We start from the raw sequence: 27220 nt of genomic DNA on the forward strand, positions 1-27220 counted from the left end.
GCAGGGAGGAAAGAGAAACGGAGAGGGGAGGAAGACAGAAGGGGAATCTGAGAGAGAGGAGGAAACAGCGTCGGTGGGGACAGAGATAGAGAGAAGGAGGAAGAGCTAGAGGGTGGGGGTGGGGGGGGAGAACGAAATGGAGACCTGAGGAAGAGACTCTGTGTCAGCCCGAACGAAAAAGATCTGGAACAGAAAGACTGGAAGGGAAAGTGCTGAGGTGGGGGGCGGGGAAGAGAATGAGTGAGAGAGAGAGACTGGAGGAGACAGATTGAGAACCGGAGAGACCAGGTGAGGCCAGAGACAGAGACACTCGGAAAGAAAGGGAAGAGTGATCAGAAGAGGCAAGAGACAAAAAAAAAAAAAAAAAAAAAAAAGGCAAAAAAGCCTGTGAGTGAGCAGGTGAGAAGGGAGACAGGTCTGAGAGGTAGCCCCCTCCGCCCCCCCCAGAAAAGGAGGGACACTGCAGCTGGGAGCCCCAGCACCCACACTGTCCTCTCGCTCCGTCTTTGGGACCCCAGAGCTGGTAAGTTCCCTGGCTGGCCTGGGAGGGAGTGCCTGGGCGTGCATTCCAGGCGTCCCAGGGCTTGGCAGGAATGGCTTGGGGGTGTGTGTGGGAGGGCAGGAGACAGGTAGCTGGGGGCTGCTGGGAAGAGCCAGAGAATAGGGGCTCCCTGAGCACAGAGAGGGTCAAATTCCTGGCGAGAGTGCAAGGGGGCAAGAATAAAGGAGCCCCTATTCTCTGTCTTGGGCTGCCGGCAGCTGCCAGTGCCGCCCACCTCTGTTGGCATCGCTCTCGGTATGCAGTCCCGGGCCAGGGCCTCCCCCAGCCCCCCAGTCCCCAGACAACGGGCTCTTTCTCCTCGGCCTCCTCCGACCTGTGAGCCCCTGACCCCGGCTCTGTCCCCAGCTGGGTCAGCTGCAGAGACAAGGCACACAGCCCCTTTCTTTCTCTCCCCAAGCCCTGGATGGAGGAGGGCAGACCCCGGAGCAGCCTCAGCCTGGCCAGCAGCGCCTCCACCATCTCCTCTCTGGGCAGCCTGAGCACCAAGGTTGGAGCTTCTTGGAGGGGCTGGGGAGGAGGGCTGAGCTCTGGGCTGCCCCATCCTCCTGTTTCCCAGCCAACCCAAGGGATTCCCCGTTGCTAAGAGCAAGGATCCATAGCAGTGGGCTCTGCTACACCTAGTAAGGTCCCAAATTGCCCATCAGGCCCAGCTAGGAATTCAGAGGCACTCCCAGCTGTCCCCACCCCTCGTATTTTCCTAATTTAACCAGAGTAACGATCCTGCTGGACTCTGGTTGCTAAGATAGGGCTACTCCCCAGCCATGAGGCTCCCTCCAGGAACTCAGGCAGTGGCTGCCCTTGACTGGGACCGAGAACTCCCTATCCTACCTCTAGCCATCCTACCCAGTTCTGAAATCCTATAAGGAAAGACCTTTCTCTGACAATGAGGCCCCAAGAGGCCTGAGACACTTGTGTCACAAATAGTCACCCCAGGCCAAAGTCTAATGACAACACTCATTTCTTTGTCGTCTGCCACTCTGTTTACTCATTTCCAGTTTCCCCAGTTCAGAATCTAGAGATTCAGTCCCAACCTTGGTCAGCGGCATCCCCAAGGAATGGCTTCCTATGGGACTCTGGCTGTGTATGCCTGAGATGCCTGCATGGACTGGAGAGGGGGCTCCCCTCTATTGGGAAGGAGGGACTTGGAGCCATCTCTCTGCCCTGGATGTGGTTGCTAAGAGATGTCACTCCCTGGCACTGAGGCATCCTCCCATTCAGCTGACCCATCACCAGGGACTCAGCATGGAAGTCTTTCCTGGTTATGGGGACCTCCCAGGCAGTATTTCCAATTCTGATCCCAAAGACTGCACATCTCTGGCTCTGGTGGCCAACGGCATCCTCTCCTTGGCAGCAGACCCTTGATTCTCCCATCCCTCCCCCATCAGTCAGTAGCTTTTTCTTTTGCCTCAAACACCCCCCGGCCAGTCGCCTATTCAAAGTGTCTGTCAACTGGTACCATGCACTTCCAATTCTGATCTCAAGATTCAATCCCCTCCTTGGCTTGGTTTCTGAGGGCAGCTGAGTGAGGCCTTGGGTTGCCTGCATCCCGTGGCATCGCCTCCCCAGGCCGATCCAAGGCTCTGTTCATCTCTGTCCTCCATCTCTCCTCAGAAGCCTACCCGGGCAGTAAGCAAGGTGCACGCCTTTGGGAAGAGAGGCAATGCGCTCAGAAGGGATCCCAACCTCCCAGTGCACATCCGAGGCTGGCTTCATAAGCAGGTGGAGTGAGCAGGAGAAGGGAAGGGACGCTGAGTGACGCTGGATGCTGGGTCCCTGGCTGTCCATTGTTTCTCTTCTTCCCAGCCTCCAAATTTGTTTTGTTTTGTTTTGTTTTCTAATGGTGCTTCTCCCCTTTTTATGCCGTTGTTCCCCGCACCTGTTCATTCATTCATTTAGTGACCACTTCCTGAATATTTATAACGTGCCTAGCCCAAATAAGACAAATAAGTATCTATAGTCTGTTGGAGATGGGGTGGGGCAGGGATGGATAATACATGAGCATATTTCAGATGGTAGGGATTGCTATGAAGAAATAACACAGATGGGATGCCTGGGTGGCTCAGTGGTTGAGCATCTGCCTTCGGCTTAGGTCGTGAACCCTGGGTCCTGGAATCGAGTCCTGCATCAGGTTCCCTGCAGGGAACCTGCCTCTCCGTCTGCCTATGTCTCTGCCTCTCTGTGTCTCTCATGAATAAATAAATAAAATCTTAAAAAACAAAACAAACCACAGGAGGATACGCACAAAAGTCTCAGTGGGATGAGAGGCACAGTTTGACTCTCCGTCAGGGAAGGCATCTCTAAAATGACATTTGAGCCAAGAACTGACCAGAAGGAGCCTATCATGCTGGGGTCAGAGGGAATCTGAAAGCGAGCTCTAGGAGCGCTCAGACTCCAGAATAATCAGACCAGAAGTCTTAGTATGCAAAGTTCCTGCCTATGTGTTGTATAGTAGCTCATGTCAACCTTCCAGTAACTTCCCAATCCCCTATTAACTCAAGTATCTAGCCAGGAGATGACTAGTCTAATGGCATAGTTTGACAGGGGTGGAGCTAGGAGACCAACTCAGGTCTGACTGTGTCCAGAATCTGTGTGAGCTCAGCCACCACACTCTAGCTTCCAGCTCTCCAGCTCAATCTATTGCATCAGACATGTGTCTGTTCCTCTCCTCTCTCTGGGTTTCTCTGTCTCCAGGTGTCACTGTCTTGTATTGTCTTTCTTTTTTCTTTTCTTTTCTTTTCTTTTCTTCTTTCTTTCTTTCTTTCTTTCTTTCTTTCTTTCTTTCTTTCTTTCTTTCTTTCTTTCTTTCTTTCTTTCTTATTTATTTATTTGAGAGAGAGAGAGATAGCCAGAGAGCACAAGTGGGGAGGGGCAGTGGCGGAGAGAGGGAGAAGCAGACTCCCCACTGAGCAGGGAACCCATGTGGGGCTGGATCCCAGGACCCCAGGATCATGACCTGAGCCCAAGATAGACTCTTAACCGACTGAGCCACCCAGGTGCCCCCCAGGGTGTCACCGTCTGCCTTTCCACATTTCCTCTCCGCACTCCCCCTCTACTCAGGCCTCCTCTCTCTCTGTTTCCCCAGGACAGCTCGGGGCTGCGGCTCTGGAAACGCCGCTGGTTCGTCCTCTCCGGCCATTGCCTCTTCTATTACAAGGGTCAGTGCCCTGACTGGGGAGGGATGGACGCCCCCTCCCCCCCCGCCCTTTCCCTTAGCCTCCTGGCCTTCAGATCCTGCGCTGTCGCTGACCCCAGCCCTCTTCTGCAGACAGCCGCGAGGAGAGCGTCCTGGGCAGCGTCCTGCTCCCTAGCTACAGTATCAGGCCCGATGGCCCAGGGGCCCCGCGAGGGCGGCGCTTCACCTTCACCGTGAGTCTGTCCATCCCCCGCGGGCACTAAGGCGCTAGGCCGTGGGGGCGGCCGGGGGAGCATTCATTATTGGAGCTAAAAAGGCTTGACCAGGGTCCACGGCATCCTTTTTGGAGGGCCCGGGCGTCCGGTCCCCAGCTCTCTCTCCCCGCAGGCTGAGCACCCAGGCATGAGGACCTATGTTCTGGCCGCCGACACGCTGGAGGACCTGCGGGGCTGGCTGAGGGCGCTGGGCCGGGCTTCTCGCGCGGAGGGGGACGACGGGTGGGTCCAGGTCCTGGCCACGTCCCAGACCTCCACCTCCGATCTGAGCCCATCTAACCATCCCACAGCCCCTCCCCTTTACGCCAATCACACTTCTGGCTAAGGAGACGCCGCCCTTCAGGCCCCACCTCCAGGGACCTTCCTGTCTTCCAATCAGCAAAAAGTCTTTCTCTTCTAGACACCGCCCACCGTTTCGTCAGGCCCCACCCCTTCATCAAAATTCCACACTCTCTGATTGGCTCCCTCAGAAGTCTCCACCCCCGAGGCTGCCACCTTAGGAATGTCAAAAATAAGAGGAAAGTCCCGACTTTCCCCAAGTTTCAGGCTGGAGACTCTGGGACTGGATGGACCTTGTAGCCCTGACACTAGTCACTTCCACACGAAGGGCCTCGATTTTCCCATCTGCGAAGTGGGAACAACAATTTACAGTGCACCACCTACCCTTTCTTTTATTCTGTGTAGGTTCCCGTGTGCTAATCCACGAAATGGGAATGAGGGCTGGTTATGAGGTACAAAGGAGTGATGTCTTTTTCTGTGCTCACTCATTAGTGGACGACCCAGGTCACCTGCACGTCCCCAGCCTGGAGAGGGCCCTGGAGGCCCCGGTGGTCCCCCAGAGGTGACCAGAGGGGAAGAAAGACACGGCTTAGAGTCACCAGAGGTGGCTCGGCTCTCCAGAGGTCGTGGAGGACCCGGACTGCTCACTCCCAGCCCCATAGCTGATCTCCAGTCTGGACCTCGGATCCGGAGGACCAGGAGCCCGGAGTGAGTTGAGGGAGTCTGGGTTCAGAAGGTTCTACAGGGCTGAGCGTCAGAGGAAAAGCTATGTTGAGGGCATGCCTAAGAGGTGGGGACTGGGTCTGCTTCGGGATATGGCTTAGTGCTTTCTCCCTTTAGTGGATGTGAGTCGCTAGAGTTCTCATGGGGTCGGAACCCATAGGGGGGATATCCTAAGGAGGAGATGCCACAAAGGGAGAAATTATTATTCAGTATCTGGGTAATAGAGTGGGGTTCTACTGTAGAGGGACAGTGAGACACACTGAAAGGGGATGTGTCCCCATGCGGCTGACTGGGTGGGTAGTGGGGAAGGGGGCTCTAGGTCACCCAGTTCCCCTATTCTCTCCTCCCAACAGCCTGTTCACACCCCTCTCCCGCCCTCCCTCCCCTCTGAGCCTCCCCCGGCCCCGTTCTGCTCCTGTACGCAGACCCCCTCCATCCTCTGGTGACATAGCACCTCTCGCCAGACCCCATACCCCTCTGAATCGCATCGATGTCCGGCCTCCCCTGGATTGGCCTCTCCAGCGCCAAACACTGTCCAGGCCACCCACCCCCCGGCGAGGACCGTCCTCTGAGGCTGGGGGAGGAAGGCCCCCCAGGAGTCCCCAGCACTGGAGTCAGGAGGCCAGAACACAGGTGAGCAGCGAGGTAATGGTGAAGGGGACTGCATTTCCCATATGGCCATGGTCTGGTCTGCAGGCCATGGTCCCCTGGGCACCATGGGGATTGTGGTTCAACATAATCAGGGCTGGGGGCAGCCCCAGTGGCTCAGCGGTTTAGTGCCTGCCTTTGGCCCAGGGCCTGATCCTGGAGACGGGGGATGGAGTCCCACGTCGGGCTCCCTGCATGGAGCCTGCTTCTCCCTCTGCCTGTGTCTCGGCCTCTCTCTCTCTCTGTGTCTCTCATTCATAAATAAAATTTAAAAAATCTTAAAAAAAAAACCAAAACAACATAATCAGGGCTGGGTTCAGATGGGAGGGCAAGTGGACTTCATCTCCCATCAGCCCTCAGGGCTGTCTTTTCAGCCCAGTCTCTGACCATTACACCTTAAGTATTATGGGAGTTGTAGTCCAGAATACTGTCATTCCAAGACCATCCTGGGAGACGTGGTGTGATTGCATCCGTTTTGTGTCTCCAGTTTATCTTTCCAAGATGGTTACCTGCTATTTCCTCTGAGCATCATGGAACTGTAGCCCAGAATATCCACAGTTAACCACAAATGTGAGAGTAGACTGCAACTTTCATCAGCCCCTGGGGCAGTTTTGCCAGGCTTGTCCATTTATTATCATCCTATGTGTTCCCACAGTGGTACATAGCTGGAGAACAAGTAGTTGAAGTTCAGAGACCCAGTTTTTTTTTTTTTAAGGTTTTATTTATTTATTCATGAGAGACGCACAGAGAGAGGTAGAGACACAGGCAGAGGGAGAAGCAGGCTTCACACAAGGGAGCCCGATGTGGGACTCGATCCCGGGGCCCCAGGATCATCCCCCAAGCCGAAGGCAGGTGCTAAACTGCTGAGCCACCCAGGGATCAGAGACCCAGTTTTGAACTTCAAAGAGTCTCTTAAGTTATATCAATTCTGGACACACCCACTCTAATATATATTACTAAAACAAGTACATTTCTCAACATTTCTATTTAATATTCCTCCCAGGTCCCCTCTGGCTCCTCCACATATCTCCAGCTACCCCCGAGAGCTCCTGGGACACGGGCTTCCATGGTTTTATTGGTAGGTGTCCTGGGGCACTTTGAATCTGCTGGAGCCTGTCTTTCTTTCTTTCTTTCTTTCTTTCTTTCTTTCTTTCTTTCTTTCTTTCTTTCTTTCTTTCTTTCTTCCTTCCTTCCTTCCTTCCTTCCTTCCTTCCTTCCTTTCTTTCTTCCTTTCTTTCTTTCTTCCTTTCTTTCCTTTCTCCTTCCTTCCTTCCTTCCTTCCTTCCTTCCTTCCTTCCTTCCTTCCCTCCCTCCTTCCTTTCTTTTTCTTTCTTTTCTTTTTCTTTCTTTTCTTTTCTTTCTTTCTTTCTTTCTTTCTTTCTTTCTTTCTTTCTTTCGTCTTTCTTTCTTTTCTTTTTTGTTTTTTAAGATGTTATTTATTTATTCATTAGGGACACAGAGAGAGAGAGGCAGAGACAGGGGCAAAGGGAGAAGCAGGCTCCATGCAGGGAGCCCAGTGTGGGACTCGATCCCAGGATCATGGGATCAGGACCCTAGCCAAAGGCAGATACTCAACAGCTGAGTCACCCAGGCGTCCCCCTTTCTTTCTTTGTTATAAAGAATGTCATCTCCTGGACTAGTGTACCTAGAGAAGACTGGATATTTCAAGGTCTCTTGACACATACTTCTGTTTGTTTCCTAGGGCTGTCACAAACTGGGTTGCATAAATATAGACTCTCTCTCCATTGATTCATATCATCTTCTAGTTATTTATTTCAGTTTAAATTTTTTTTTCCATAGAGACCATGTATGTTCTTAGTTAACTCCTAAATTCCTGATAGTTTTTATAGCTATTTGAATGGAATCTTCTTCTTATTTTATTTTATTTTTTCAAGATTTTATCCATTTATTCATGAAAGACACAGAGAGGCAGAGACACAGGCAGAGGGAGATGCAGGCTCCATGCAGGGAGCCCGATGTGGGACTGGATCTCGGGTTTCCAGGATCACACCCTGGGCCAAAGGCAGGCGCCAAACCGTTGAGCCACCCAGGGATCCCTCCCCCCCTTTTTTTAAATCATATTTTCTGGCTATGGATGGTGTAGAAGTATGCGATTGATGTCTGGAACTTCATCTTTCGCCTGGCACCCTTGCTAAATGTCGTCTTCTTCTTTTTTTTCTTAAGTTTTCTTGAAGTAATCCCTATACCCAAAGTGGGGCTCAAAGTCAAGACCCCAAGAACAAGAGTCACATGCTCCACTGACTAAGCCAGCCTGGCACCCCTGAGTTCTCTTATTCTAATTACTGTTTGATTTTCTTGATTTCTCTGGGTTGATGAGCATATCATTTTTAAAAAATTATTTATTCACGAGAGACACAGACAGGCAGAGACATAGGCAGAAGGAGAAGCAGGCTCCCTCTGGGGAGCCTGATGTGGGACTAGATTCCAGAATCGTGCCCTGAGCCAAAGGCAGATGCTCAACCACTGAGCCACCCAGGCATCCTCTGTGTCTCTCTCTGTGTCTCTCATGCATAAATAAAAATCTTAAAAAAAAATAGGTCTCCTTCCTTTTTTTAAAATTTTTATTTATTTATGATAGTCATACACAGAGAGAGAGAGAGGCAGAGACATAGGCAGAGGGAGAAGCAGGCTCCATGCACCGGGAGCCCGATGTGGGATTTGATCCCAGGTCTCCAGGATAGCGCCCTGGGCCAAAGGCAGGCGCTAAACCTCTGCGCCACCCAGGGATCCCTACTGTGTGAAATTGTAACAATAGTACTGAATGTCCTTATTTTTAGTAGTAAAAGAAGTGTCTAAATTTTCTCCGCTAATTATTACATTGCTGCAGCTCTTTGTTAATAGAGTCCATTGGATTCTTCTAAAGCCAAGAAGCTGACAGATTGTCCACTGTGCTTTGCTAAATCTTGGAACAAAGCTAATAAGGGGGCTCCTGGGTGGCTCAGTCAGTTAAGCGTCCGACTCTTGATCTCAGTTCAGGTCCCGATCTCAGGGTTGTGAGTTGAAGCCCCACATTGGGCTCCACGCTGGGCATGGAGTCCACATTTAAGAAAAGGGGGGGAGCATATAAGGAGAAGGAAGTCTGTCAATAGAAACAAGGCTTAACTCAGCAATGAGCTACAAGAAAGACCTGACTGTCCACTTGACCTCTGGCTTTTCTCCTTCTCCTCAGCCGGGTCCCCCCCTGGACTCAACTTTTCACCAAAACCTGGAGACAGATGTAAGTTCTCTGTAGTCTAAGCCTTTCCAAGTTCTCAGAGTTGGGGGAGAATGCTTTAGATGGGGGTGGGGGTGGCAGGGATAACAGGGGGAAGAGCCAGGTCTGGTCCAGAAGTAGCTCCTGTTCTCCTTTCTCCAGACTCTGTTGACCAAGCTGTGTGGGCAGGACCGGCTCCTGAAGAGGCTGCAGGAGGAGATAGACCAGAGGCAGGAGGAAAAGGTACGAGGCTTTGAGGAAGGACATTTGCCCTCTCCGCCTGCCTCTCCCTTCCTGATCTCCATCATGCCCAAGGATTTAGGAGGACACCTTTTCTCTCCTCCTGCGGCTGCATGTGGATTCAGAAGTCTAACCACCTTCCATCTTGGTGCAGGAGCAGCTAGAAGCAGCCTTGGAGTTAACTAGGCAGCAGCTGAGCCAAGCAACCAGGGAGGCTGCAGCTCCAGGGAGGGCCTGGGGGCGCCAACGCCTCCTGCAGGACCGACTGGTCAGCGTGAGGGCCACTCTTTGTCACCTGACTCAGGTGAGCATCTGGGAAGGAGCGAGTCCTCCCAGGAGACCTGAGGACTCTACAGGTTGTTAGTGAAAGGAACCTGGGGGGAAAAAAAAAAAAAAGAAAGGGACCTGGGGGCAGAGGCTCATGGGAAGGTTGTTCTTGAGAATTCCCCCGTGCCCAATTTTTTTTTTTTTTTTAGGAGAGGAGGGGCAGAGGGAGAGAGAGAATCTTTTTTTTTTTTTTTTTTTGAGAGAGAATCTTAAGCAGGTTCCGCACTCAGTACCAAGCAGGACATGAGGCTGAGGCTCCATCTCACAGCCCTGAGGTCATGACCTAAGCTGAAATCAAGAGTCAGATGCTTAACCAAATGCACCACCCAGGCTCCTTGCTTCTCCCCAAGTTTTAAACCAGTCATCTTGATGGTCTTAAGGGGTGAGGGGGAAGCAGCCAAGAAACAGCAGACTTAATTTAGTGGTTTGAGAGGGGGAATTAGATATGAGCTACCTATCTTTGGATCTCAGCCTCTATTCCTACTCATTGTAGCTGTGTGACCTTAGAGAAGTTACTTAACTCCTCTGGGCTTTTTTTTTTTTTTTTTTTAATTTTATTTATTCATGAGAAACACAGAGAGAGAGGCAGAGACACAGGCAGAGGGAGGAGCAGGCTCCATGCAGGGAGCCCGATGTGGGACTCGATCCCGGGTCTCCAGGATCACACCCTGGGCTGAAGGCAGGCACTAAACCTCTGAGTCACCCAGGGATCCCCACTCCTCTGGGCTTTAGATGCCTCTTACATAAACTTGAAATGATAAAAGTAATATTTATTTCATGGAGTCATTGTAAGAATTTTATGAGTACATATATATTTATACATAACATAAATGAATGAATATTTAACAATTAAATAAGATATAATATCCTTTATATATTTATATATAATATATATACCCTATAAATACATACATTTGTATACAAATTGCATAAATATATAAATATACCATATAATTGTATATGAATATTTAACAGGTATCTGGTATATAGTAAGAAATATTTAAATGTTTGGCTATAATTATATACAGATATTATTATCTGTAAAATGGAGGCATTAATAATACTTACCTCATGAGAATTAAATGAGAGCTGGGGTGCCTGGGTGGCTTAGTAGGTTAAGAATCTGCCTTTAGCTCAGGGCATGATCCCAGAGTCCTGGGATAGAGGCCGGCATTGAGCTCCCTGCTTCGTGGCGAGTCTGCTTCTCCCTCTCCCTCTGCTCCTCCCACTGCTCATGGTTGCTTGCTCTCTCTCTCTCTCTCTCTCTCTCTTTCTCCTCTCTATCAAATAAATAATCTTAAAAAGAGAGAGAGAGAGAGAAAATTAAATGAGAGCTAAGAACATTGCCTGGTATATGGTAAGTGCCTAAGAAATGTTAGCTGCTATGATGATGATGATGATGGTGATGCTTCTCCGGGGGGCATTTGGGGGTTGTGATCTTGAATCTGCAGATTCTGCCTCCCTAGGGGAGTTCAGGGGTAATCAGGGAATTTAAGGAAATCTGTTATTTGTCTACATTAGCAGCTCATTCTAACAGTAGGTTCCATATAGACGTTGGGGATCCCAGTCTGAGCAAAAAGGCTCTTTTTTTTACAAAATATTTTATTTATTTATTCATGAAAGACAGAGAGAGAGAGAGGCAGAGACACAGGCAGAGGGAGAAGCAGGCTTCTCACAGGGAGCCCGACGCAGGACTCGATCCTGGGACTCCAGGAACACGCCCCGGGCCGAAGGGAAGCGCTCAACCGCTGAGCCACCTAGGTGTCCCAAAAGGCTCTTGAGAATTGTAGTCCTTCTACCCTCCCCAGGGGACCAGGGATCAGGCTTTTCTTCCTCCTTGTCAGCTGGGAAAAAAATGGAGTGAGTGAAGATCTGGAGGGTGGGCATCCTGACCCTGTGTCTCCCCATTTTCGGGACCCAAGGAGCGAGAGCGGGTTTGGGACATCTACAGCAGCCTGGAACAGGAGCTGGGCACTTTGAGGGAGACCCTGGAGTACCTGCTGCACCTTGGTTCCCCCCAGGTATGTCCCCCGAACTTCACTCTTGCCTCCATTTTCTCCTGGAATCCCTTTTGGCATTTAAGCTCCTCCCCCTGTGTCCTGTCCTTTCATTTTAAACTCCTTATTGGACTTGCTTTTTACTTGAAGGCCTGCCCAGGTTCAGAACCACTCCCCCTTCTGGTTCTTTTATTTATTTTTTTAAGATTTTATTTATTCATGAGAAACACAGAGAAAGGCAGAGAAATAGGCAGAAGGAGAAGCAGGCTGTCTGTGGGGAGCCCCATGTGGGACTCAATCCCAGGACCCCTAGATCATGACCTGAGCTGAAGGCAGACACTCAACCACTGAGCCACCTAAGTGCCCCAAGTGTCCGACTCTTGATGTCAGGTCTTTTTTTTTTTTTTTTTTGATGTCACGTCTTAAGAGGTTATGATCTTGGGTTGGTGGGTCCAGGCCCACAACATGAAACAAACAAACAAAAAAACCCATTGACTTCTAGTATTAAATGTATACTCAAAGATTTAAGCTCTGCTGTCTTCATGTTAAACCCATACCTCTTCTTCCTAAAATCCATCCCTCAACTCCAATCCCCCACCTACTGGTGTTAAATATCACTCAATACCAGCAATGTATGACAAGAACCAAATTAGGTTTATTATAGGAATGCAAGGTTAATTAACATTTGAAAATCAGTCCATTTATTTCACATTTTCTTAAAAGGAGAAAGGTCACATGATCATCTCAATAAATGCAGGAAAAACATTTGACTAAATTTAACATCCATTAATGATAAAAGCTCTTAGCAAAATAGGAATAGAAGGGAACTTTCTTAATCTGATAACATCCAAAACAACCTACAGCAAACATAGTTGGCAGTGAAATATTGAGAACTTTCTGCCTAATAGCTGGACTAAGACGAGGGTGTCTGCTATTACCAGTTCTAATTAACATTGTCCTAGACAGTACAAGTCTAGGAAATAAACGTATAAGTTTCTTCCCAGAGAAGAAGAATTAAATCTATTTTTATTTACAGATGATACGTGATTCTATAAATGTAGCAAATCCAAAATAATTTCCAGCTATGCTATTAGAATAAACAAATTCATCAAGGTCACTGAACGCACGGGTAGTACACAAAAATCAATTATCTTCTATGTTAGTACCAAATGAATAGAGAATAAATATTTATAAGCATTAGTGTTTGTAATTGGAATAACAAATTAAATATCCAGGAAAGAAATCTAATGAAAGATATACAAGACATCTGTTCTGAAAGCCACAACACATCACTGGGAGAAATGAAAGAAAACCTACATAAATGGAGAGATATATCATGTTTGTAGAAGGAAAAATACATAATGTAAAGGTATAGTCTCTCCAGATTGATTTATGATCCCAGTACACATCTTTCTCTTTCTTCCTTCTTTCTTTCTTTCTTTCTTTCTTTCTTTCTTTCTTTCTTTCTTTCTTTCTTTCTTTCTTCTTCAACATTTTATTTATTTATTCATGGGAGACACAGAGAGAGACAGAGACAGAGGCAGAGACACAGGCAGAGGGAGAAGCAGGCTCCATGCAGAGAGCCTGATGTGGGACTCGATCCCGGGTCTCCAGGATCAGGCCCTGGGCTGAAGGTGGCGCTAAATCACTGAGCCACCCAGGCTGCTCGCTCTTTCTTCCTTCCTTCCTTCCTTTCTTTTTTTCTTTTTTTCTTTCTTTCTTTCTTTCTTTCTTTCTTTCTTTCTTTCTTTTTCTTTCTTTCTTTAAGTACTCTCTACACCCAAGGTAAGCCTTGAACTCACGACCCCGAGATCAACAGTTGCAAGTTCCTTGGACTGAGCCAGCCCTGGGAAATTTCTATATAGAAATTGACAAACTGATTCTAAATTATATCTGGAAGTGCAAAAGATTAAGAGTAGCCAAAGAGACCTCCAAGAACTAAGCTGGAGGAATAAGACAAGTAAATGTCAAGTCTAACTGTAAAGCTACAGTTAATAACATAATGTAGTACCAACACAAGTTTAGACAAATGGACCAAAGGAATAGAATAGGGTATTCAGAAACAGACTCACATATTTATACACTCATCTATGTATAACAGAGGTAACATTGCAGAGCAGAATAGAAAAGACAATGTTTGTGATAAGTGGTAAAGAGTCACAAAGAGGGATATTCACAAATATAACCTCCACATGCATACATAATCCATTTATGACTCCATAAATAAAGCTTCACTGATTGCAGACCCAACTTTAACCCTCCTTGCATTTTCCCACCTTTGAGTAACAGATTTCTTTCCTCCTCCCAGGACAGAGCATCTGCTCAGCAGCAGCTATGGATGGTGGAAGACACACTGGCAGGTCTGGGGAGCCCCCAGAAACCACCTCCCAACATGGAACCTGACTCCCCATCCCCTGCACTCCAAGGCGAGGAGTCATCAGAGAGGGAGGTGAGACTCACAAGCCTGCCTCCCCACCCCCAACTTTCTGTCCCATCTGCCCTGACCCCACTCGTCACCCACTCATCTTTTTTTCTCTCCCTTTTTTTCTCTCAGCTAACCAACTACGGGCAAGTATCCTAAGCTCCAGAAGCTTTTGTTTCTTTGCTTGTTACACTGTGATCATAGCCCAGTGGTATGCTGGAGCCAGCTCCCAACACCTCCCAAGAGCCAATTGTGTGCATCTCTTCTCAACTCCATATTCAGTGATGTCATGTTGGTAGCTTGAAATTGGCCACAGTGGCCGTACTTACACCACAGAGATTGACAACGCTGCAAACCAGGGCTGTTTTCTCCCAGAGAGACATTTATTAAACATTTACGAGACACCACTGATCATAACCTCAACTTCAGGGTTCTGTAAAAAAGGAGAAATGATGATTAGAAAGTGTCTGGCACAGAGAAGGCCCTCAGGAACCAGGAGCCACTGTTGTTTCTCATAGCTGGGTTAGAGCTGCTGTTTGTCTTGACCATCAGTTCCTGTATCTGAGAGACCTGGGGGGTCAGATCCCAGCTCTGCTATCTTTGTGATATTGGTCATCAATCTCATTCTTGAGCCTTGGTTCCCCATCTGTTAAATAGGGATATAATTGCTGCCTTCTGGGTTTATGGAGGAAATTCTTTTTTTTTTTTTTTAAGATTTTATTTATTCATGAGAGAGAGAAGAGAGGCAGAGACACAGGCAGAGGGAGAAGCAGGCTCCATGCAGGGAGCCCCATGTGGGACTCGATCCCGGGTCTTCAGGATCACCCCCTGGGCTGAAGGCGGTGCTAAACCCCTGAGCCACCCGGGCTGCCCTATGGAGGGAATTCAATGAGATAATGCAAATGCTTTATCACAGCTCCAGATGCATAATTGTTACAAAACCTTGCACTTACAATGCCTCCCTGTGGGCCAATTGCTGTTCTAAGTGCTTTACATGTATGGATTCAATCTTCATATCAAAGATGAAATATGGGGACATCTCGATGGCTCAGTGGTTGAGTGTCTGCCTTTGGCTCAAGTTGTGATCCTGGGGTCCTGGGATCGAGTCCCGCATCAGGCTCCCCGCGGGGAGCCTGCTTCTCCCTCTGCCTGTCTCTGCCTCTCTGTGTCTCTGAAGAATAAATAAATAAAATCTCTAAAAAAAAAAAAGAAAGAAAGAAAGCGATGAAATATGGCCTAGAGAGGTAAGTAACTTGCCCAAGATCACACAGCTTATAAATGGCAGAACTGAGATTTGAAATGAGACCAATTTTCAATCTTACTCCTATTCATGCTGTCTCAGTTGCTAAGTGCCTGAAAAACAGTAGTTATGATGATAATAAACATTATTCTCCTTTCCTGACCCCTCCAGAGCCTGCCTGAGTCCTTGGAACTGAGTTCATCCCGGTCCCCTGAGGCTGACTGGGGGCGGCCCCCTGGGGGCGACAGAGACCTCTCCTCGCCTCGTTCAGGTGAGCGTCCTGGGCTGGATGGGACTTGCGTGGCATTCCCTGCCTTCACTAAGTCCCGTTCTGCCCTCCCAGGTCTTGGATCTCCTAGGGTCTCCCGGGCTTCCAGTCCTGAGAGTCACCACCCAGCTTCCCCACAGCCTAGAACCAAGGTAGGTTGGTCCATGTGGCATCCTCAGGCCCCACATCCATAACACTTTAACCTGACTCTGGGCAGACACCTAGGAGAAAGTTTTGAGGTCATACCCCAGAGCAGAGAGAGTGAGATCTGTTCAGTGCTGAGATTGAATTTTGTCTCTGCGCTTTCCAAGCTGTGTGATTTTGGGTCAGATATGAATCCTCTCTGCCTGCATTTGCTCATCTGCAAAATGGAGCTCCTAGTAGCTCCTTCTGCCCAGAGCTGATATGAAGATTCAAACCAGATTGCAAACTAAGTTTGAAAATAGTGCTTAGAGGGCCACCTGGGTGGCTCAGTGTTTGAATGTCTGCCTTTGGCTCAGGGCGTGATCCCTGGGGTCCTGGGATCGCGCCCTTTGGCTTAGGGTGTGATCCCCGGGGTCCTGGGATCGAGTCCCACATCAGGCTCCCTGCAGGGAGCCTGCTTCTCCCTCTGCTTGTCTCTGCCTCTCTCTGTGTGTCTCATAAATTAACAAATAAATCTTTGAAAAAAGGAAAAAGAAAATAGTGCTTAGGTGTAGTAAGGACTTCATTTATTCATTTGACAAATATTTATTAAATATCCTCATGTCTGGGGTCCCCTGGGTGGCACAGTTGATGGAGCCTCTGACTCTTAGTTTTGGCTCAGGTGGTGATCTCAGAGTTGTGGGATCGAGCCCCGCATCAGGCCCTGTGCTCAGTGCCAAGCCAGCCTGAGATTCTATCTCCCTCTCCCTCTGCCCCTCCTGCTCCCACTCTCTCAAAGAAAGAAAGAAATCTTTTTTTTTTTTTTTTTTTTTTTTTTATTTATGATAGTTACAGAGAGAGAGAGAGAGGCAGAGACACAGGCCGAGGGAGAAGCAGGCTCCATGCACCGGGAGCCCGATGTGGGATTCGATCCCGGGTTCCCAGGATCGCGCCCTGGGCCAAAGGCAGGCGCCAAACCGCTGCGCCACCCAGGGATCCCCAGAAAGAAAGAAATCTTAAAAAAAAACAAAAAAACAAAAAAACCTCATGGCTGTCCAATAAGATAACCAATAGCCATGTGTAACTATTTAAGTTTAAATGAATTCAAGTGAGGGACACCTGGGTGGCTCAGTGGTTGAGTGCCTTCAGCCTAGGGCGTGATCCTGGTCCCAGATCAAGTCCCACATCGGGCTCCTTCCATGAAGCCTGCTTCTCCCTTTGCCTGTGTCTCTGCCTCTCTCTCTGTGTTTCTCATGAATAAATAAATAAAATCTTTTTTTTTAAATGGATTAAAATGAAATAAAATTTAAAAATCACTGTCACTCACTGCATTTCAGGTGCTTAGGGGATACCCCGTGACCAGCAGCTATCCTGCCAGACAGAGCAGACACAGAACATTGCCACCATCATAAAAAGTTCTATTGCATAGAGCATGTTTGTTTCAAGCACAAACATGAACAAGAAGAGGGAAAAAAAATCCTTCCCTCATGAATCCAACCTTCTAGTGGGAAGAACCAGATAATAATCCATCTGCTTGACATTATTATTATTTTTTGACATTATTTTATACGTTGTAAGTGCTAAAGAAGTAAAAACAGAACACCAACAGGGTGAGGAGATAAGGGAAGGAGCCTTGGGTGGAAGAGCATTATAGGCAAAGGGAACAGCCTTTGTAGAGGTTCTGGGGCAGGAGTGGGCCTGGCGTGTTGCAGGAGCCGCTAGAAAGGCAGTATGTCTGGAACCGAGTGAGCGAGCGAGCGAGGGGGAGAGGGGTGGAGAGGAGAGGAGAGATGGGTTCAGGGGATGGATGGTGCTGGGTCTTGGGGTCCTGCCCGCCTGCCCTGTGAGCCCCGGGAGGGAGCCGCAGCGGATTCTGAGCCGTAAGCGGGAACCGGCGCCCTCTGCCGGCCATCTGGGGAACAAAATGTGGCAGGAGCACGGAGGCGGGGACCCAGTGAGGACCTTACAGGCAGGAGATAACAGTAATTTCCTCTAGGGTAGAAGCACTGGAGATGTCGAGAGGGAGGTAAATTCTAGTTAGCCGACCTGCAAACTTTATCCAGGGGACCAGGTGTAATTCAAAATGCAAGACTTTGCAGATCCTAGGGATACTTCAGTGCTCCAGTCAGCTCAGGTCTTGATCTCAGGGTCCTGAGATTGAGCCCCACATCGGGCTCCCTGCTCATTGAGGAGCCTGCTTCTCCCTCTCCCTCTCCCCCTCCCCCTGCTTGTGGTCTTTCTCGCTGTCTCAAATAAATAAAATCTTAAAAAAATGATTAGGCAAAACTTTGCAGATGCTAGGCTGGTAATAGGATGCATATACTATGTATATGCCAGTGACGTCTGGCACAGCGCCCTTAATCAGACACATTACATTCCTCTAGCAGTACGTATGAATATTCATACTTAAATGGGATTCAATTTATAAATAATGTCTCAATTTAAATGTCAAGTTTTTAAAAATAGAGCAGTGAATAATGGAATGATCCATCGAGTCAGAATGTAATAAAAATAGATTAAAAAAATAGATTATAAATACCAGGCACTTTTTATCTCTTTTTAAAAAGATTTTATTTATTTTTCATTAGAGAGAGAGCACACTCAAGTGGGGAGGAACAGAGGGAGAGGGAGAGGCAGACCCCTCACTGAACATGGAGCCCGATATAGGGCTGGACGTCATGACCCTGAGATCATGACTTGAGCCCCAATCAAGAGTTCCACGCTTAACTGACTGAGCCACCCAGGCATCCCAGGAACTTTTTATCTCTGGGGAGAAGGTTTCGTAAAACATGTCACACATCCAGTACAGATGTGGCGAGACTCCTGGGTATTCGCATGCAGTCAATGCTCATGACATCTGCTGGTGTGAGGACTCTGGAGACAGGGGTCATTGATCAAGCCATCAACCCCATCATCCAGTTGTAGTTGGAAATCTGAGGCAGGGTTAGGAGTGAGGTTCCCTAGGGATGAGACAACTGGCCTTTGTAGGGTTTCTTGCTTTGTCCCCTGCTCCTTAACAAAGGATCTTGTCTGGAAAGCCTCAGGGTTTTTTTGAGGGGGAGGGATTGTTTGGGTTTTTTTTTTTTTTTTAGAGAGGGAGGAGGAGAGGGGCAGAGGGAGAAGGAGAGAGAGAATCCTAAGCAGGTTCCACACGCAGTGCAGAGCCTTGTTTGGGGCTGGATCTCATAACCCTGAGATCATGACCTGAGCCAACACTTTTCTAACTGAGCCACCCACCCACCCTGGAGGTCTCATTTTAATTGAGCAAGCCAGTTGGAATTTCTTGGTCACTGATAAACACACAGTGTTGACGATCAGCCATGAACTGTATAGGGGCTGAGGGTAGGACCTCCCCACCATAGGCCACTTTGGCATGAAAATTATTCTGAACTGAAGGCAACTGAGACCCTACGGGCTCAAGAAAAACCTTTGTCCTTCCTTAACTATATAGAAGAACCTAAATTGAGAGTCTTTCCCAGAATAGGGGTTATTAGCTGAGATAAATTTTATCTGAGTGGCCCATCTCTAGGGCAGGGCAAACATCTGATTCCTAAACATCTGCCCTCCTAATCACCCTGTGAAATGCATTTCTTTCCTCTGAAGTCCCAGACCCCTGCCCCCTTCTCCGTGGTTCAGATTGAAACACATACCTTGTTTTGCCTGTCTGCCTTTGGAATTTCCACGTATGTGTGGATTCCCCGTGCGTCTGCCATTAAATCTGAATTTCTCCACCTAATATTGTCTTGTGTCAATTCGATTCTTGGTCCAGCTAGAAGGGCCTTTGAAGGGGACAGGCATTCTTGCTCCCTGATAACGGATCACTCATTTCACCTTTTCTTCCGTGGGGAGTCATCCCCTGTGCCCCTAATGGTCTTAGTGTCATCTAAGTAATTCTCTTGAATCTCTGAATGTCACAGTAATGAATGCCCAATGGGTAAGTCACTGCTGGGGTCCAGTGGGGGCTTCTCCATGCACCTGGCCACTGTGGTCAGAAATAACAAGGTTCGGCATCATCTTCTCCCCTGACCCTAGATCTAGTTGCTTGAAGACTTTGGGACAAAGAGGTCATTTTATTTTATTATTTTTTTAGGTTTTTTTTTTCCCCCAGAAATCTCCATACCCAATGTGGGGCTCAAATTAACAACCCCAAGATCAAGTGTTGCCCACTCTTCCAACTGAGCTGTCCAGGGTGTCCCTGCTGCCGGGTCATTTGAAACATTCTCAGAGCCCTTAGTCCTGTGTTGCATTTGCTTTGAGCTCTTGGAAGGGAACAATCCTCCTGTTGCTTCTTTTCACTGTAACCCATGGGGCTGTCTTTGGCTCCTTTGCCCATCTTCAGAGATCAAGTAAACCGGAAGTCACCAGTAACAAAAGGCAAGAAAGTATCAGTGGACTGCAGGAGCCTGGGTGACAGAGGCTGTTCCACGACTCAGAGTGATGTCGTATGTCATGACACCAGGTGGATATTGATGCCAAGTTTAGGAAAACACATCAGTTTTTAGATTTGGGTTTTTTGTTTTTTTTTTTTTTTTTGGTGGGGGATGGCAGATAGGAGATTTGGGAAACTGACTTTGAAGGTGGAGCCAGCAAGATCTCCTGGCACAGGAGAGGTAGGGTATGAGGAGTCGCGAATAATGACAAGGTCCTTGGCCGCACCGCCCCCCCAACCGAGAGAGTGCGGGTCACTCCTGCAGGAGATGAGGCAGGTGTAGGGTGGTGGGAAGGTGAGGAATCCAGGTTTGACTATGCTGATTAATTCTAAACTTCCTGTTTGAGATTATTCATTCTCATTGGCACTATTGAGAGGGAGTATCAGGGCCAGGGCCTGGGCCTCCTGTGTACTGTGTTTTGCTGGGCACTGCAGTTGCTGAGCTGAATCAGGCTACATCCCAGGCATTGAGGAGATCTGGGCATGAACACAATCAGAACAGAGGGAGGTGTGTGCTTGCTGTCATGGTGAAAGCACAAGACACTAAGTGACTCCGGAGGGCAGCTCCCAGACAGCCTGGATGTGTTGAGGGATGGTTTCCTGGAGGCAGAGAGACCTTGAAGAATGAGTTAGAATTTGCCAAATGGGGAATTCACCAGGGAAATAGCTGGTGCAAATGTCCTGGCCTTAGGAAGCGAAAATCTCTGCTAGCCTATAAGGATGCCTTTTTTGTGAATTTGGAGACTGGGGCCTCCTCTGGGAAGGCGGTGCACGGCTTGGTCAATGGAGGTGCCCAGCCTTTGGACAGTGAACAACCCATACATCTGCACAAGGTGTCTCAGGAGCACAGAACTGAGGCCTCCAGAACCCCATCTGCCAAAACTGCAGGGTTGTTCAATTCAGAGCAACAAACATCTCCTGACTCTTCTTGAATGCCAGGCTGAGTCCCATTTTAGTCCCTGTTTTCAAGGACATACACCTTTTTTTTTTTTTTTTTTAAGATTTTATTTTTATTCATGAGAGACACACAGAGGGAGGCAGAAACACAGGCAGAGGGAGAAGCAGGCTCCTTGCAAGGAGCCCGATGCGGGACTCGATCCTGGATCCGGGGATCACGCCCTGAGCCGAAGGCAGACGCTCAACCGCTGAGCCACCCACGCATATCAACATACCCCTTTTTAAAAAAATAAAGATATTATTTAGTTATTTGAGAGTGCGGGCATGTGCACGTGCATGAGCGGTGGGGAGGAGGTAGAGGGAGAAGCAGACTCTCTGATGAGCAGGGAGCCCAACATAGAGCTCGATCCCAGCACCCCAGGATCATGACCCAAGCGGAAGGCAGATGCTTAACCAACTGAGCCACCCAGGTGCCTTTTTTTTTTTTTTTCTTTTTTTTTCCCAGGTGCCTTTGATCAAACATTTAAAAGCATTTCTGGTGCTTACTTATTATCATTATCATAAATACAAAGCCATCAATTAGTCCTTTCCAAGGAGAGGAACTTTGTGATTTTCCCAGGCGTGCGGGCAGGATGTGGGCCTTCAGGGCTGCTTTGAACAGCACTGAGCCAACCATGTGGTTCTGTTCACAGCTCAGGGGTGGTGACTGTCCTGGGTTCCAAGGATTTCAGAGCCCATCAAGGAAGGATATGACCGGGAGGTGGTAGTAGGGGCACACACGAGCTCTATTCGGTCCACACCTGGGCAGTTTGGCCAGTGAGAGAAGTCCCTCACAGTGTGAGACACTCCACAGGTCACTGGCCCAGAAAGCTTGGATGGCCTGTGTCTCTGGGTCAGAGAGCTCCCAAGGGCAGCAGCCGCTTGGAGTCTTTTACAGCTGCTAGTTTATCTTATCTGCAGCTAGCAGATGCGAGGCACTGTTTCCTGCGAGCTTGAAGCGGGCAGGCTGTAAATGTCTACAATTATCTGCCTACTTGGGCTTCGTTTAAAACAAGTGGATGTGTGAACCTTGGAATTCAGTGATGGCAGGCTTTGGGCCAATGGTCTGGCCTGCTGCGAAGAAAAAATACAGGTCAATATCCAGGGGCCATCATTTATACAGCAGGTGGACATATGACTCAGGATTGGCCATATCAGAGCAAACCAGACTAAACTAGTGTTCGGCCTACACTATGCAGCAGATCCAAGGTGGCACCTAGAATTTTCTAGCTAGAGGCTGCAGCTAAGACTTCTCTTGTCTCTGATTTTGCTTGTTTAAACAACAAATTTAGGGGCACCTGGGTGGCTCAGTCGTTTAAGCGTCTGCCTTCGGCTCAAGTCATGATCTCAGGGTCCTGGGACCAAGCCCTGCTTCAGGCTCCCTGCTCATGGGGGAGCCTGCTTCTCCCTCTCCCTCTGCCCCTCCCCCTGCTTGTACTCTCTCACTATCTCTCTGTCAAATAAATAAGTAAAATATTTAAAAATAAATAAACAACAAATTTCTTGTCTTAGAGTCGTAGGCCAGAAGTCTGAAATCAAGGTGTCAGCAGGGCATGCTCCTTCCAAAGGCACAAAGGAAGGGTCTGTTCCCAGGCATCTGATATTCCCTTGACTAGTGGGAGCAGAACTCCAGCTGTTCCCATGGCATTCTTGCTGTGTGTGTCTGTGTCCATATGGCCCCAGCTTCCTGGATGATAACACATGTCTCTATCCCGAGAGATCTGTCCCCCTGTTTCCTGCCTGAATGACAGCCTTCCTGCATTTCGTGCCGCCTCTGCCCCCCTTCAATTCAAGCTGGCAGCATTTCTGCTGAGCTGATTTCCTGGATCCACATGTCCTACGCCTGATCTCTTAGCAAACCGGTGGTCCAGCCACACCCTTGGGATTCTCTCCAGAATTCTGGTTTCTTTTTAATGGAGGGCTCTTTTCTTTTCTTTTCTTTTCTTTTCTTTTCTTTTCTTTTCTTTTCTTTTCTTTTCTTTTTTCTTTTCTTTTCTTTTCTTTCTTTTCTTCTTTCCCTTCCCTTCCCTTCCCTTCCCTTTCCTTTTCTCTCCTTCTCCTTCTTCTTCATTTAACTCTGTCCTCCTGAACTTTAAGTTCTTAAGGCTAGAAGTTCATGATCGAGGTGTCATCAGGGCCATGCTCCCTATGAAGGAACCAGGGAAGGTTCTGTTTCAGGCCTCTGTCCCAGCTTCTAGCAGATCCTTGGCTCGTGGCTGCCCCACTCCAGTTATCACATGACGTTGTCCCTATGTGTGTCGTCCATCTGGTTTTGAGGATGAGAGAGAGCTCACAAAGCCCTTTCAAAGGCCAACCCAAACTGATCCTCTTGACAATTTTTTTTTTCAAGATTTTACTTATTTATTAATGAGAGACACACAGAGAGAGACAGAGACATAGAGGAAGAAGCAGGCTCCCTATGGGAAGCCTGACGCAGGACTCAATCCCAGGACCCCGGGATCATGACTTGAGCCAAAGGCAGACACTCAACCACTGAGCCACCTAGGTGCTCCATTCTCTTGACAATTTAGTTAATACATCTCATTCCTCCTTTTGTTGTGTCTAAGCTGAGTCAGAGTTGTTTTTCACCACAAGGAATCCAGAGTGAACAACCCAGCTCCTGACTACCAGTACAAAGAAGCTGGGTGTGTCCAGGACATGTGGGTGTTTGTGAGGCTGTGGCTCTGGATTCAAGCAGGGTAACTGATGGAAATGAGGCCAGACAGGCAGGTAGGGCCTCAAACACCTTTGCCCTGATGGTGCTTGGAGGCATGGGAGGACTGCATCAGCTCTGGCTGCAGAAAGATCCCAGATCCCTCTGAGTCAGTGGTGAACTTACTGGAAAGGGCAAGACTAGAGGCCAAGAGGTTCAGGGGAGAGAGAAAGGTGGGGGGAGCCCAGTGTTGGAGCCTCTAGGTGTTTCTTATCCCCCCAGGTCCCCCTCGCCCGGCCTCGCATGAGTGCTCGGGAGCAGATGGAGAGAATACGCAGAAACCAGGAATTTGGACGGCCTCTCCCTCGCCCAGCCTCCCCCCGGCTTCTCACTCTGGGGAGAACACTGTCCCCAGCCAGACGCCAGCCTGATGCAGAACAAAGGGTGAGGGGGACAGAGGGTGCAAGGTGGGGCGGTAGGGTGGTAATGGATCTTCTGTTCCTAGTGTGAGCATCCGTTTCTCTGTAAGGGGATTTCCCTACCTCTTTGCCCAGAGCTGGGTTTCCAGATTCACCCCAACATGTACCTGTGCTGATGCCTCCCCTAGTGGGGTAGGGGTAGGGGCAGAGACCTCTTCACCAATGTTCTTCTTTCAGGATGGGGGTCACAGATCTGTGGGCCTAGCCTGTCTTTCTTAGTGACTATATGTTATCAAAGGGAAAAAATAAATGAGCAAGGAAGGAAATGGTTATACTCATACTGTCACAATGGGGAGAGAATTCCAGATCCAAAGATAAGAGTCTCTCGGCACGACAGTTTCATCGAAGACTTCTAGGGAGGAATTAAACTAGTCATCGGCAGGGTGGTTTAACAGCTGGAATTATTTTTGTAATCAGGAGGTGGTGTCTCAGCTGACACCAGATGTTTATCTCTGTGTCTAGTTAGTTTTAGGGCAACAAGCAGTTCAGATAATTGTTTATGAGGCAAAAATTGTGAATTGGGAGGGCCTGTTCCTGGCTTTGTCACGAGCAGATGAGGGTGATCTGGATCATTCAAGCTACCCTGCTTGAATCCAGAGCCACAGCCTCACATCTGTAAGTCCTGTGTAGGTCATATGAAGAAGAGGGGCTCTGCACTAAGTCATTTCCCAGAACGCAAAAGGATGTGTGTTGGGGGGATGAGGTGGGATATTCTTCACCCTTGCTGTTTTCCAGGACTGCATGAAAAATTAAACATTGTCCCTGGGGCAATTTCATTCCCTTTCTGAGCCCTATTCATTTCACCCTCCAAATGAGAATGTGGGAATTTCCAGGTGAGGCATTTTAATGCCCTAATTCCTTTGCAGCCTGTCCAGGGACACTCAGGAGCTCCCAAATGGCTCAGAAGCTCTGGATCCTGGAGCAGGTATAGAACTGGGACTGGGAGGGGGAGAAGCAGGAAATCAGTTTGCCAAAGGGAAAGTATTACTGCTGTCTTTTGAGTACTCGAGTACAGACTGAAGAACCTTTTAGAGATTCTTGAATTCCTGGGGCATCAGAAAGCCCTAGGTCCGCATGATAACTGCAGCTCCCCAAACTGCAGAACTGGGGGTATAGCAAACTCTGCTTCTGCGTCAGGAAAGCAGGTGGACTTTAGTCGGGAATAGACTACAAATCCCACAATGCACGCGGACGTTTATGAAGGCCACGCCGTGTTTAAGGTCCTCTAGGGACACGTGCTTGGGACTACAACTCCCAGAAAGACGCGCGTGGCACTGCGGTACTAGCTAACTGTAGAAGACCCCAAATCTCTTTTTTTCTTTTTTTAAGATTTTATTTATTTATTTATTCTTGATAGACAGAGATAGAGGGGCAGAGACTTAAGCAGAGGGAGAGAGGGGCAGAGACTTAAGCAGAGGGAGAAGCAGGCTCCACGCAGGGAGCCCGATGCAGGACTCGATCCCGGGACTCCAGGATCACGCCCTGGGGCAAAGGCAGGCGCTAAACCGCTGAGCCACCCAGGGATCCCTCTCTCTTTTTTTCTAGCCCCAGGAACACCACCCCTTATTTGCCGACAGCCGAAGGTCACCGGGAGCGAGTCCTCAGCCTCTCTCATGCTCTGGCTACTGAGGCGTCGCAGTGGCACAGATTGATGACAGGTGAGGGGCTGGGGGACCTTGGACTCCTGGGTTTTAGGGAAGAGGGAGCCAGAGCCTGGAGTCCTTGCTGGTCGGAGGAGTGTGAGAGCTGCTGGGAATCCTATGTCTGGATGAGAAGAGTGCCGTAGAGGGCTTGGGAGTTCCAGATCCCAGGCAGGAGGGGACAGGGGTTCAAGACTCCTGGGTCAAGGGGGCGGGGGAAGGGAGTGGGGCCAGACCTGTGGGTCTGAGGGAGGATGGGACTGGGGGCTCGACTCCTCGGTCTGAGAGGAAAGGGGTCCCCAAGTTTGCCATTCTCACTTCCCACTCGTGCTGTCTAGGTGGAAACTTGGACTCCCGAGGAGACCCTCTTCCCCCTGCGCCGCCGCCTCCGTCAGACCCCACCCCCCAGGGGACCTCGCCCCCGAGATCTCCAGTGGCTAATTCCCACTCAGCCGGGTTCTCCCGCGGAGGTGGGGAGCGCGGCGCAGGCCCCGCCTCCTGGGAGCCCACGTGGGAGTCCGGGACCGCCCCCCCGGCCCTGACCCAGGAGGAGGGGGCGTGGCCTCTGCGAGTCACGCTGCTGCAGTCCAGCTTCTGACCCGCCCCAGCGCCGCAGCCAATCGGAGCGGGAGGGGCGTGACCCGGGGGTACCGCCCCGAGACGGGAGCCGCTCTCGGCGCCGGGGGGCGTGATCTGGTCCCCGCGGTGGCCTAGGGTGGGAGACGTTTCCAGGGCCAAAGTTTGGTTTTCCCAACACTTGTCCAAATTCGGATTAAAACTTTGAACTTTTAGTCAATAAATTTCTGTCTGTTTGGGGTTGTGACACTGGGGTCTCTTCAGGGCGGAGCTGGAGCCGTGGCCTCCTGCGTCCTGACGGTCTGAAACCTGTAGGTCTGGAAAAGGAGGAGAAGCAGGGCCTAGATTCCTGGGTCTGGGGAGGAGGGGGTTGGATGCCGTAAATCCTGAGTTTGAGGAAGGAGGGGATTGGGGGCCCAGACTCCTGGGTCCGAGAGTGGAGGGGCTGGGGACCCGGACTCCTGGGCCTGAGGGTCTGAGAGTAGAGGGGCTGGGGACCCGGACTCCTGGGCCTGAGGGTCTGAGAGTAGAGGGGCTGGGGGCCTGGGCTCCTAGGTCTGACGGAGGAGGGGCTGGTTGCCTGGGCTCCTGAGTCTGAGGGAGGAGGAGCTGAGGCCCCAGACAACTGGGTCTGAGGGAGGAGGGGGCCGGGGCAAACTTCCAGGCTTCTGGCCTTCCTGGCAACGCCCCCCCAGGGCCGGCCTTCCAGGATCCAGCCCCTATTTATGGTTCTGCTCCACGGCCTCACTGGACTGTGGAGGTGGAAAGAAGCAGAGTGAGTGACAGGGAGAGTCAGACAGAAGCAGGATGGCAACAGGGACGCGCTATGCCGGGAAGGTGGTGGTTGTGACAGGAGGCGGGCGCGGCATTGGAGCCGGGATCGCGAGAGCCTTCGGTGAGTAGGGGTCTGGCGAGTCAGGGTCTGGCTGCTTGGGGAATATTAGAGATTGGGAGCGGAGGGACCCTGGGAACTAGTGGGTGTGGGAACTTCAGTACTGGAGTCAAGATTCTTAGCCTGTAAAAACCCAATTTGCAATGTTAATGAAAGGGTTGACA

General features: G+C 49.5%; 2 protein-coding genes across 5 annotated transcripts in view; both read left to right on the top strand.

Annotated features, from left to right (window-relative positions):
• Positions 1-26388, top strand: PLEKHA4 (pleckstrin homology domain containing A4). Of its 3 annotated transcripts, none has more exons than XM_077846144.1 (20): positions 1-523; positions 960-1049; positions 2174-2281; positions 3645-3717; positions 3828-3928; positions 4083-4192; positions 4742-4957; positions 5326-5605; positions 6624-6698; positions 8811-8858; positions 8997-9077; positions 9229-9378; positions 11324-11422; positions 13707-13847; positions 15232-15331; positions 15404-15480; positions 23752-23913; positions 24815-24873; positions 25494-25606; positions 25927-26388. In XM_077846144.1, exons 2-20 carry the CDS (start codon positions 966-968, stop codon positions 26184-26186), a joined length of 2337 nt encoding a protein of 778 aa, XP_077702270.1. In that variant the 5' UTR covers positions 1-523; positions 960-965; the 3' UTR covers positions 26187-26388. The 3 variants fall into 3 exon arrangements, with proteins under 3 accessions (XP_077702270.1, XP_077702274.1, XP_077702281.1); XM_077846148.1 differs by having other exon boundaries at positions 2-523; positions 5398-5605; XM_077846155.1 differs by having other exon boundaries at positions 2-523; positions 5437-5605.
• Positions 26343-27220, top strand: part of HSD17B14 (hydroxysteroid 17-beta dehydrogenase 14) — a 19346-nt gene continuing 18468 nt past the window's right edge. For both annotated transcript variants that reach the window (XM_077846218.1, XM_077846229.1), the window contains exons 1-2: positions 26343-26475; positions 26860-27059. In XM_077846218.1, the coding sequence (XP_077702344.1) occupies positions 26972-27059 (88 nt within the window). In that variant the 5' untranslated portion in view covers positions 26343-26475; positions 26860-26971. The remainder of the gene's footprint in view (positions 26476-26859; positions 27060-27220) is intronic.

This window comes from Canis aureus, chromosome 1, assembly GCF_053574225.1.
Source record: "Canis aureus isolate CA01 chromosome 1, VMU_Caureus_v.1.0, whole genome shotgun sequence".
Taxonomy (NCBI): Eukaryota; Metazoa; Chordata; class Mammalia; order Carnivora; family Canidae; genus Canis; species Canis aureus.